The sequence below is a fragment of the Genypterus blacodes genome, unplaced genomic scaffold (assembly GCF_046128005.1).
Source record: "Genypterus blacodes isolate CSIRO-AG114 ecotype Tasmania unplaced genomic scaffold, CSIRO-AGI_Gbla_v1 ptg000067l_1, whole genome shotgun sequence".
Taxonomy (NCBI): domain Eukaryota; kingdom Metazoa; phylum Chordata; class Actinopteri; order Ophidiiformes; family Ophidiidae; genus Genypterus; species Genypterus blacodes.
The window spans coordinates 11,562,964-11,575,472 of NW_027466879.1; the positions used below are offsets into that span (position 1 = coordinate 11,562,964).

The 12,509-nt window shown below is 41.1% G+C and overlaps 2 protein-coding genes across 2 annotated transcripts; one reads left to right on the forward strand and one right to left on the reverse strand.

The window, feature by feature from the left end:
- The first annotated feature begins 2,102 nt into the window (after positions 1 to 2,102).
- LOC143004846 (uncharacterized) lies at positions 2,103 to 3,004 on the forward strand. The gene is made up of 2 exons (XM_076156005.1): positions 2,103 to 2,786; positions 2,918 to 3,004. Exons 1-2 carry the CDS (start codon positions 2,103 to 2,105, stop codon positions 3,002 to 3,004), a joined length of 771 nt encoding a protein of 256 aa, XP_076012120.1.
- A 1,315-nt stretch (positions 3,005 to 4,319) lies between these two features.
- LOC143004766 (aminopeptidase Ey-like) lies at positions 4,320 to 11,356 on the reverse strand. Its single transcript, XM_076155907.1, has 20 exons — positions 10,698 to 11,356; positions 10,004 to 10,146; positions 9,126 to 9,265; positions 8,764 to 8,890; positions 8,510 to 8,664; positions 8,302 to 8,415; positions 8,046 to 8,189; positions 7,901 to 7,966; positions 7,751 to 7,816; positions 7,280 to 7,458; positions 7,087 to 7,163; positions 6,862 to 6,995; positions 6,692 to 6,747; positions 6,466 to 6,613; positions 6,185 to 6,276; positions 5,847 to 5,957; positions 5,314 to 5,481; positions 5,042 to 5,182; positions 4,824 to 4,905; positions 4,320 to 4,502 (listed from the first exon to the last, which is right to left on the reverse strand). The coding sequence occupies exons 1-20, from the start codon at positions 11,354 to 11,356 to the stop codon at positions 4,350 to 4,352; spliced, it is 2,955 nt and encodes a 984-aa protein (XP_076012022.1). The 3' UTR covers positions 4,320 to 4,349.
- Positions 11,357 to 12,509: the final 1,153 nt, after the last annotated feature.

Below are 12,509 nucleotides of genomic sequence, written 5' to 3' on the forward strand. Positions count from 1 at the left end.
AAAATATATACAAACCAGTTTAGTGTTGAAAAGAAGGATAGAATGAAATTTGAAAGAATAATATTTATGAATTCCTTCTTACTTAATCAACAGATATACAGTATATATAGAATAATACTATAATATTGTGCTATCAATCATTTTAGTCCAATTGAGTGAGATTTAGGCCATAAATCTTGCAGCAGACTAACCTGCATGTTACGTCATGTCACTGGGGCCAGTAAATCTGAGGTAGCCCACTCAGCCTGTCCGATGGCAGCGGCAGGTAGAAACAGAATTGGACAGGAGAGTGACAGAGTGAAAGCTCTACTGTCTATAACCAACATGTTATCAAAGGGAATGAGAGTACATCAATGTAGAACTGTGGAACTGATTCAATGTCAAGTCATGTAAGGGTTTGGGGCGGTCAAAGGTCACAGTGAGAGCTGGTCTTTAAGTCAGCTGTCAGCCCCAGTGTCACCTCACACACCTCCCAACTCAAGGAAAAACAAAACCACTGATCTCTGAATTAGTTTGGGATTTTTAGTTTGTAGATTCATTTATTGTATTCATATTAAAAAGAATCCCAGCCTAATTAAATCTCTACTTTGGTTATGAGGCACAGTATGTCTCCACATGGCTGATTTTCGGGAATAACTGAGGTGATGAAACGTTATGCGAGAGCGCTTCACACGTCGTGGCTGCAGGTTTCACCTCTGGTGTGGACCAGGAGCCAAATGTGACACGGTGGATTGTGGGAACGCTGCTCGGGACTCAGATCCACGCTTCCCTCCTGAGATTTAATTATAGCCACACAATAGTACCAACAAACCAGGGAGCTTTCTGACAACTGAAAAATGGAAACATATTCCGCATTATTCATAATTCCTTATGTATTTGAAAGGATAAATTATTGAGGTGTGATATTAGATAATACATTTTCCAATATGGATAGTGTGGTATAAAGCTCTGATACTGAAGTGCAAGGAAAATAAATATAGCATTAAAAGTAATAAGATATAAGAGGTGGGATGTGACAAACTTTGTTAACATAGATTATATATAGTATGCTGTAAATAAAATCAAATGATGTAAATCCATTTTATTTATATATGTGATAGGCTGAACACCTTATTCATCTGACACTCTCACAATTCACATGTGCCATTTCCCTTCATTCTCTAACCATTCTCTAACCACACTGTCATGTGTTAATTCTGCAGTCAACATCACCTCCAATTCTTTCATGACGAGCCTAACTGAATAAGAGATACTGCTGAATTATAAAAGGTATAAAATGTGTTGTCAGTGTTAGTCAGTACTTCTTACTGCATGTGGCCCAGGTTCCCATAAAGAGGCTTGCTGCTGTCCAAACAGGAGGAAGTGTGATCTCCTCACACCTCACAGCTGCCTGGCACACTTCAGCCAGGCCGAGAAGGAAATGAAATACAGGGGTAGAAAAAGCTTACTCTGATTATATATAATATATAATTATTTATTTATGTCAAATTAGTTTCTAAATGTTACGTAGGGAAAATGGACCCAGGCCCAAACAGAGCTATCTCCCCTATTGCTTCACCTGAAACTCAAATTCATTCATTACTCATTACAATATAAATCTTAGACTTGGCTGCTATTATCAAAAGTGAGGGGATATTGATCCTGGTTTGCTTCTGTGCTGTGTTGAGTGGTGATTTTACAGTTCAGGGATGTTTTGTTGTTTATTGTTCCAAACTATAGCCGCTTCCATTCCTAATGAGCCCCAGACACGGAGCTGTGACCCAGGACTACAGCTCTGACAGGGTCATGTTCCCAGGAGCATGGTGTCACTCCTGCCTGTTTATGATGCCTGTGTTAGCTGCCAGCTCGCACCCTGTCCTGGAGCTGTGCGGGTTCCCATGGACCCCCTGGCTTGGGTGTCAGCCTTGAGCTCAGAGCTTCTCAGGACCAGAGGTGGCTACTGGAGGTGCAACCTCACACCTCCCACGACATATATGGAACAGCCTGCCTGAGCCTCTTCACTTATCCTCTTCCTGCCTCACCAGCAACACAGCTCAGGGAAGCTTTGACAACCACAACTTCTTCTACGACTCCTGCCTCTTCTCCTCATGTCTGCAGCAGCCATGGAAGTGTCTTTCGGCTCTCCTCTCCAATTCGAGGAGAATGACACACCTTTCTTCTTTGACTCTTTCCTGGAGAAGCCTTACAATCATCTCCCCTGTGATCTGGACTCTGGTTATTTCAGTGCTGGCAGCAGTCTGTCCCCCACTTCTACTGAGGACTCCTTCTGCTTCTCCCCAACCTCTCTCCAGGCGGCTGGAAATGAACAAAATGTCTTGGACCATTTCATATTCAGCAGCCCACAAGTGCCTTGCATTCCTCAAGAGCCACAGTTTCAGTCCTGCTCCAGGTCCACAACAAGTTCCAGCACAAAGAGATCCAGGTCCAGGTATCCTGGAAAGAAGAGGCAGACAGCCAGTGAGAGGGAGAAGCTGAGGATGAGGGATCTGACCAAGGCTCTGAACCACCTCAGGAACTACCTGCCTCCCTCAGTGGCACCGGCTGGACAGACCCTGACCAAGATTGAGACACTACGCCTCACCATCCGCTACATCTCCTACCTGTCAGCTCAGCTGGGCCACAGCGAGGAGGTGCTGGAGCAAAACAGATCTTCAGGCTTTGTGGAGCAGCCTCAAACTCACAGCCAGATCCTGGGTCAGCCAGCGGCCAGCTACAGCCTGCAGGAATCACATTGTGCCATGAGCACAGTGCAGCAGTCCTATGAAGCCCATCTGTCGTCCTATCAGGTATGTTCATATCCATACTTATGTTCCCTTAAGTTGATTTTCTTTCAAAGTTAAGTGTTTTTGTGAAATCTGTCTGTAGTTGAATGAGTGTAAATCTCAGTGTCAGTAACCATCTGTTTTTCTGTTGTCAGGTTCCTCCTGGAGTTTGCCTGAGCAGTGAGCAATACTGGATGCCACAGCAGAATCTGCAACACGCTGCCTTCTCGGGGCAGTGCTGAGCAACAATTTCATCTGTTTATTTATTTATTTTCATTGCAACAATGACCTCTATAAGAAGGACAAAGTTTCTGTTCTTATAATTTTTCTAACAATACAATATCTGTGCTATTTAAATTATTTTATTGTACATAATGCTGTAATTTATTGAATTTCTACATTTTAAAATAAATAATATTTATCATGACATTACCCTCATTTGTTGCATTCTTTCACTTCACGAAAATTCATATGGTTAATCAATATTTTCCACTGGTGTGACCTATAGCTGATTCAATAGTTAAAGCATTGGCAGCCTCAGCCGTCTCCTCTTTGAAGCTCAGCCTGAACAAACACTGGAGCTGACACCAGTGAGGTGCTAAACAGAGAGCACATCCACTCTAAGGTCTTTAAGGAAAGACCCCCACTGGGCTCACTGGCAGCTGAGGAGGATAATCAGATAACTGGCACCTTCTCACTCAACACAGCTGGTGGTGAGATACATTATGATATATATAACTATCATAGTAGTAACAGTATTGGATTAACGCTGCAAACCTCTTTGGTATCAAAAGCATTGAAGACAGGTTAATAATATTATACCAATAAAATCCTTGTGGTGATGTCAGTAAACTCCACACAGCTGGTCAGTCTTAATGTCCTCGGATGGTTCATACTAAAAGGATTAGAGAGCTAAAAGATAACATTTCAGTAAATCCAGCTTTCTCAGGATCACGTTCTGCTCATTGCTATTCGACACACTTTTATTCCTCACAATTGTGTCTCAGCAGTGTCTGCATGACAAAGACATTTTATTATAGCCTTGCATATTCAACATCTACAAACCGAGGTTATATATGTGAATACACAACTACTGTCTGTACAATGTGCAATGTTTTCCTGATGCCCAAAGTTCTATATCTGAATGACATCCACATCTGATGAATGAAAAACCTGAATATCACAAATTTATTATTGTATTTAGCCAGTTGACAAAAGATGAAACAATGCATCAGAGGACCCCAAGGCACTTTTGGATATTTAGCCTCATAGAAGCATTTTATCTATCTCAGTCATTTCATCACTTTGATTAAAGATCATGTCTGATCACTCCGGGCAGCGGTCTTCAAAATTAGTGTGACAGTTATTCTAAACATACAGAGACAATGACATTTTATGTATTAAATACCTGTTATCCACAAATTCTTTATCAAAACTTGACATTTAAAAAGATCCCCAATATTACACATACAACATTCACTTTTTATATTGAAAATATGCATCGTATTTAAATATACTGAACATTTGGTTTCAGCTGGAGAGAAAATCTGTGCCCATAAAGAACTTTTGAATGATAAAAAAAACTACTTATAAACGTGCTTCCTCCGTGAACCATGCAAGCACCTGGTCCTTGTTAATGTCCACCCAGTTCATGTTGGCTTTGGTTCTCTCCAGTGCCTGTTCAAGAGCCGCGCTGGCAGAACCAAACCCTCCTGGATGGGCCTCTTTGAACTGCTGCAACTATAGTGACACACAGACAAAATGTTAGTCTGAGATACACTGTATGTATGCTGTACATGCTGATACACACTAGTATGCTGCTTTATACTGGTATTCAGTTAAGTGTGTAATTGTATTGCAAAAAAAGATAAACTAACTAAAACAAATACATATAGTTCATAATATACCTGCAAATACAGGATACGACAGCAGATACTCATGCATTTATTTGCTCTATACTGCTTGGAACAGATCTGACTGATACATGTTGTGGATGTTAAATGAGATGTGAGATGTTGTAGTTTTACTTGAGAACTACAACAAATACATGAGAAACTTTACCTGCTTGTATTCAAAATCGGTGGAGAAACGTCTGGTCACCCCATCGATGAGTCTTCCAAATGAAAACGATCCACCACCATAACTGAAGAAAAGAGAAAAAATAAGACGTCCTGTAAAATCGATCATTGTTTTAACAACCACAGATTGTGTTTTGGTGGATGATGTGTTGCTTCCATGTGACCACTAGATGGTGGTGCATGAGAAGTTGTGTGACTCACTTATTGAATATATACTCCCATTTGGCCCTTATAAAGTCCCAGGCCAGGGGCTGACCGATGGCGTTGCCAGCTATGTAAACAATAGTGAAGGTGGCATCCTGCTTACGGATCATCTCCGGGTCCAGACAGTATTCAAGATATCTGAAAAACATATTTCTCTTTATTTCTTACTGCTGCAACAACCCCATGTATCTGGATGCCCATAATGTTTTTTTGTCCGCTATACTGATTTTAATGTACAGTATATATCTGCATGATGTGAAAGCTCTGACCTCTTCAGCAGCCAGGGCTCTTTGGTGCAGGACAGACCATACATCAGCTTTTCAGCCTCTGTAGCAATGGTTGCATTCTTGTACATTGACCAAGCAAAGTCCCACTCCTTTACCCCTCCTGCTGCAATTGCACTGCAGTACACTGCTGACTTTAGGTTGGGATGGATGCTGGAGGATAGAAAACATTGACAGGAAAGTATTAAAAAAGGGAGTCAGGGAGTTATGGTAGGGATGACAGTAGATAAAGAAGGAATCTGGGGGGAAATGAGAAGAAATGTATTTGTGAAAACAAAAAGTGACAGGAAGGAATGTCAAACAGTCAACTGTGAACTATATAGAGAAGATATAGATTTGAGTCACATCTATAACACAATTCTATCTATTATGCAAGGGAAAATTCAGTTAGCAGGGTAAACAGCAGAGTGTGAAATGGTGCACAATGTTCAACAGATTCAGCAGTTATCAACATTCTTGGTAAAATCGGGAAGATGGAATGAGGGAATCTAGGAAGGAAACGTGTTCTATGCACATACGGGTTTTTGTTTGAGTTATTCATCCATTCTCTGAACCAGCCAGTTGTCACCTCCTCACAGCCTGCCACTCCAGCGCTGCAGGCCAGAGAAATAGCATTCACCTGGTTGTACCTGGAACATATCAGGTGAAAAAAAGTGATTAATCATGAAAAAGTTGGTCTCCTAATTGTCAATATTTAAATAAACAAATAAATAACATGTATTGGATTTCAGTTCCAATATTTTTCGGTAATATTCTGAATTTTGTGTTAGGATAATCTTTTCATCATCATTAAAATAATACAAACATCAAAAAAGGTAGAAGAACAACAGAAGAAAGGCAAGAGGTTGGATCTTACTGGTCAGTGTGGTTATTTGGGATCTTGGTCCAGTCGTCAGTGATGTTTTTGAAGTAGTTAAAAAGTGGAGCGACCTGTTTCTCGATATAAGCCTGAGGGATGAAATGTTTTATTTTTAACAGATGTGTCTGTTGTCCACCATGCTTGTAAAATCAGACCTAAATTAGTTTTTCATTCATTTATTTTTTAAATGCATAAAATCAATGTTCACATTTAGATTAACCACCAGAATTTATTTATTTAACAAAAATAATGAATAATTTGGTGCATTATTCACAAACCTGCATGGGTCCATACACTTCACTGCGGTCAAACATGAGGAAGAAATAGTCCAAGCTGCGGCTGGCTGTCTGCCACGGCATGTACTCCACTTCTTTGTGGAGGAACTTGGTCGTCCTTAAAGCCAGCGTTGTGTTCACAATCTTTGCCCTGAAAAAGGAAACGTGGAATCACTCAGGCCCTCTTTGAAAACTTAACAACACTTATATTATCATATCATAATCTCACCTTGCAAGGTTGAAAGCATCATCAATCAGTTGAGCTCTGTTGATCACTGGAATATCCTGAAAAGTGAAGGAATTGAATTCAAGAAGTGAGTTCTAAGGTTTGAATATTCCTTTTGAAATACTCCAAAGGTGCTGTAGCCTCATTTCCTGCTGCAGTGATCAGCTTGGTACCTCGGGGTTGGAACTCAGCTTGGTGAGGAGACGCTCCCAGTTTTCAGAGTCATAGTTGACTCTGAAGAAACCAGCCATGTTTATGTTGGCCAGCAGCCACTCACTGCCACTGACAACCATGTCTGTGTTTGTATCTGTTTTGGATAGAGATAAGAAATATATAAATCTATAGACGCTTTTGATGAAGTTTGTTGTCTTTAAATTGCTGAAATATTGAAATTGTACCTTCTTTCTTAAGAAGCCAGTACTGCTGTTTGGCTCCAGCTGTCTTAGTCCAGGTGACAGGGACAAACCATTCATAGCTACAGCCACATCCACCCAGAAACACATATGGGAGAGCCACAGACAGACCAGGTCAGTTTAGTATTAGACTATATACAATAAAATAACATAAAATGTGTGTCAATTGAGTTCCTACTCGAACTGAGAAGGTGCCTCCACGACAGAGTCTGGGTCCAACAGGAAGTGTTGCTGTGTGATTCTTCCTGTCTTGGTGTCGATGGTGACCACAGGGAAGCCCATCTGAAGGATCCACCGATTCATGATGTCCTCCACAGAGTCGGGGAGCTGTAAGCTCGGTGTGGTTTCATTGACTGCCTACCAACAAATGAGAGCAATCATGTGACATTTCATTGGTTCCTGCAGGGAAACAAAGTGTGTGCATCTTCCTGCATCGGCTGACATCAGCAGCTGGGGAAATTTACACAACGCACAACGCACTAATTGAATTAGAACATGTTTAAAGTACATTGAGATAGATCAAACAATACAAATACAAATAGTATCAACTGCATTTGAAAATTTACAAGATCTGTAGAATAAGATAAGACGTGTTTGGTGTTTAATTTACAGCAGCTCTAAGCAAACAGCCGAGCTCAGATGGTCTTACCATCTGCAGATGCCTCCAGAGGTCAGTGTAGACTGTGTTGCTATACTTGAACTGTTCCAAATATGTCTGCAAACAGATCGACAAGACATTGGTTATGGACATTTGAAGCACACCTACAGATTAGATATACACCTGTTCAGCTGTACTCACGTGGAGTCCTTTGGAAAAGACTGTCTCAGTGATAAACTCTGAGAGCATTCTGAGGACTGCGGCTCCCTGAAATGACAAACAGCACAGTGTCAGTAAGGAACATATCAGATGTTTATGGAGAAATGTTGATGATCCGTAATTGCACCTTGCTGTATGTAATCGAGTCAAAGAGTTGGCTAATGTCCTCTGGTTTCAGGATGTCGTCTGCTTTGGATGACAGGGGATGGGAGGAGGCCAAGGCATCTACACCCATCACACCATGGATCTCATTCAGAACTATCAGATCTTTCTGGAAACCCACAGTTACAGAGAAATGTTCAGTTACAGTTTACATTTTGGCACAACAGGACTTATTCTTAAACACTCTTGGGTGTGAATGAATTGAAAGAGAAGAATCTCACAATGTTCCAGTCTGGCTCTGCATAGTTGGCTCCGAGATAAGAGACGTAGGTGGCAAATCCTTCGTTAAGCCACAAGTCATTCCACCATGTCATGGTCACCAGGTTCCCAAACCACTAGCAGGACACAGCATTAGGTTAGTCATCTCAGAATTACTGGATTAGAAGTATACGTGTCAAAGCCCAACATGATCTGGATGTGTCATGTTACCATATGAGCAAGCTCGTGGGAGATGACTGTCGCCACCCACTCCTTGTCTCCATTGGATGACATGGCAGGATTATATAAGAGGGCTGTCTCTCTGTATGTGATCAGGCCCCAGTTCTCCATGGCGCCAGCACTGAAGTCTGGAAGAGCTATCTGATCTAAAAAGTATTACAGACATCAGGTACCTGTAGTGTTAATAATCAATTAATTTGTATTAAGTAAAGGGCCTGCAAATTAGTGAGGATTGATTCTCTTACCTGACTTGGTTAGGGGGTACGATGAGTTGTAGTAATTCTCAAAAAAGGTCAAAATGGGTCCAGTCTTCTCAAGGGCGTAGTCTCCCTGACCTTCCTCTATGGCCTTCTTGCGAGCCCAGATCCTGATCTGGACACAAGATACAGAGAAAGTGTTTGAAGACTAGAAATGAGTTACTTAATTACGCCAATAGAGGGCAGCAAAGACAAACACCACCATGTAGATCACCAAGAAAACTACAGAAGATAGGGGTTCATCTGTTTGAATGGTCATGTTATGATTTAAGAGTAATTAAACAAATACATAAAACATAAAATCCCACAGTCTATTGAAAAGTAACATGTAACATATAATAAACTTTTACCAAAACTTCTGCTTCTGTTGGGGTTCTTATATGTCCAAAATCGCAGACAACAAAGGCCAGTAAGTATGTAGACATGACCTCTGTGGGTGCAAAGCTGGTCTGAGTTACACTTTGGCCATCCATTGTCATGTTAACAGGCTCTGTATGGGGACAAACACAGCAGATTATTATTATTATTATTAGTAGTAGTAGTATTAGTAGAATTAGTAGTTGTTGTAGTAGTCGTAGTAGTAGTAGTATCAATAATAATAATAATAATAATGATAATGATAATAATACACTTATTAGAATAGACACACCCAATGGAGCGACAGTTCATAACATATGTACATTTATCAGTGACTGTGTGGCATTGTGTTTGCAATTTGTGGCCTTTAACCTCGAACATCACAGACTGACAGGTGATAACATCGACTTATCACAGCGAACATCCCACACACAATCTAATCAGCAATGTTTTATGTAATAAAATAACAGAACAAAGTCTTATCAAAGTCACAGATAAAAAGCTCTTTGACACAGAGGACAGTTTGAATTGTTATGGCAGCAAAAGCACGTGATGAAATCGATCATGGTTTTGTTCCATTTAGAATAAAGAATTTAAATGCAATGGAGTTGTTATTAATGTTATTAGTTGTGTTTTTGACGTGACAAAATGTGAAAGGAATGAATTTGCTGGTGCACATACAGTCGGGCCAATCTGATAGCAGGTAGTGTTAATGGGTTTGGAGGAACAAATAGGTGCACAGCCTTGTTTTCACTGCTGCTAAGCATGTGTAATGCCAAGTTGTCGTATGTTACTTTTGAGTATTATATTCTCCTAGGAAGTTTTTTCACACATTGACTTAAGTTTTAGTCAGAACTATTGGGAAACCTGCCATGATTCATGCCGTTGGCCAGGGCCACAGTTCCATTGGGGTGGATGAGAGTCATGTGGAAGATGGCTTTCATAGCAGGCTCATCGAAGCACGGGAAGGCTTTCCTGGCATCGGTCGGCTGCATCTGAGTGGTGGCCACAATTCTGACAAAGCAAACATGATCATTTCACAATCAATACCCACAATGACACAAACCAAACCAAACGTTCCCCTCATGGAGGCTCACACACTGATTGAGATAATAAATCTTTGTCCTGGGACTTTTGGCTTTGCTTTTTTGTTATTTGCAACTCTTCTTTTTTGTGGCTTTATTGTATCATGAACCCATGATGATGCTGTTAAATAAAAATGTGGTCTCACAGTTAATCCTCATTGTAAATTGGCAAGTATGTAGAATGGGAGCTTTTGCACTTTGAGGTTAGAAATGTATGTCTGGACTCGATTTGAAACATTTATTCTAAATGTTATTTTGCTTTCTTCTTTCACCATTTAACCTAAATAATAACAATAATGTAAGATCAGTGTTGATATGCTGATAAACTGAGATTGCAGCACCATCTACACACGACTGTGGATTATAGAGTTACGGGCCACAGATAATGTCAGTATTTACTGAAATAAACTAAACTAAACAACATCAACTAAACTCAGAATGAACTTGAATGAAACATATTTAAAGTTAAATCTATTATACCTTTTCACTCCATCCTCCATGTATTCACTCCTGTAAAATCCTCCCAGATCGTCGGCCAGCTCTCCAATAAAGTCAGTGAAGAGTTCATACGTGCTGCCGGCCTGCAGCTTGCTGCTGAGCTGGATCACCAGGTACTGGGTAGGAACCTCCAGCCAGGTTTTGCTCAGGTCGGGTGCGGTGGCTCCATTCAATCCCTTCAGCTTGGCATGATGACCCTGAAACTTTTTAAGGTCCAGCTTGTTGGAGTGGATGAGGATGAGGTCGGTCTCCTTCACACATCTGAAAACCACGGTGGAGTGTCCGGAGAAGATGTACAGGTCTACCGCATTGGGTTCTAGCCGGGGCCACAGGGTCACGTTGTAGGTGATGGGAGCGAGGGTGTCTGGGAGTCTGTAGCGCTGCCATGGGTGCTTTGGGGTGGACGGGGTGGTTGTGGGGATGGTTGGGGTGGTTGTGGGGATGGTTGGGGTGGTTGTGGGGATGGTTGGGGTTGTAGTGGTAGTGGCCGGGGGGTTAGTAGTGGATGGAGTTGTCGCCTCGTTCTTTGACTTCTCCTGAGAGTAGACCACGGACAGAGCTATGATGGTGGCCACGGCACCAGCGGCTATGACCACACTGGTGACTGCCACCGCCTTACTGATGTAGAATCCTTTCCCCATTTCTCCACCACAGAGCAAGAAGACAGGAGGAGGAAACTGATCGCTATTTATACCCTGCTGAGTACAACACAGCCAATGTTAATGTGTGCAATATCAGCTCAAAGTCCAGTAGTAAAAATCTTAGATAACACCACTGCCTGATCTGTGAACCTTAAACCTTCACGCTGGCTTTGGGAAAAGTCTTTTCAAAGAAACTGGCTTTTCTTATTTTGCTTTACTCCGGTTTGTTAACTGTCTGCCAAGTAAAATAAGTGGCAAATTAAATGGTTACTTTTTGAAAATGTGAAGTATACCAAAATTCAGATCCTCGAGAAGGGTTCCCAAGATTGCACAAACCTTTATTCAGCCTTGGTCAAAACATTGCAAAAACCCTAAATTTGCAACAGCTGTGGCTGTGAGAGGCATAAACTGAAAGCACATATTTGAAAGCACTTTTTTTCATCTCAATTGACTGACAGTATAGATTTCCCAAAAACACTACATGACAGATTTGGACATTTTGACTTTAGTTTGGAAACGGCACACAACAAAATTCAAGAGCAGTGAAGAAATCCACATGTGTTTCAAGCCATTCTGCTGATGAAATCACTCGTCATCCTTCTGGCCACAAAGGCAATGGAAATAGGCTTACCAGCGACTAACTCAGGAGAAGACAGTCAGAGATCCCCCAACAGCCAGAAATTCTGTTCAATCATCTTTACAGATAAAAATAACACAGGAACAGAAACTTTGGTAATCCAGTTACCGTTACCGGATTCAAAATTGGAACTTCCCTGGTGGTTTCAGATAATGCAGTCAATTCTAATGATAAAACTCATTCAAATCAGGCATTACTCTTTATGCTGCGTTTGTCCATAAGTCCATAACAATAAGCAAACAGAACATGCTGCATATTGTGTATTCTACTCTTTGGCCCCTCCTCAATGGAGTCCTATGATTCTTTCTGAGAGGATTCTAGCTCAAGCTGATGTATGACAAGTTAGTTATGTGCCAGAAAACCATGTAGAATAACAATAAAGATTAGGAGAACATCTGGAGAACTGCTTGCTGATGAGCAGTTCACAAACATTCATCATCCAATCGTCCAAGTAAACTCATCCTCTCAATATTATTATCTGTATCGAGGTAGGAATGTCCGCCAAGGATAGAAACC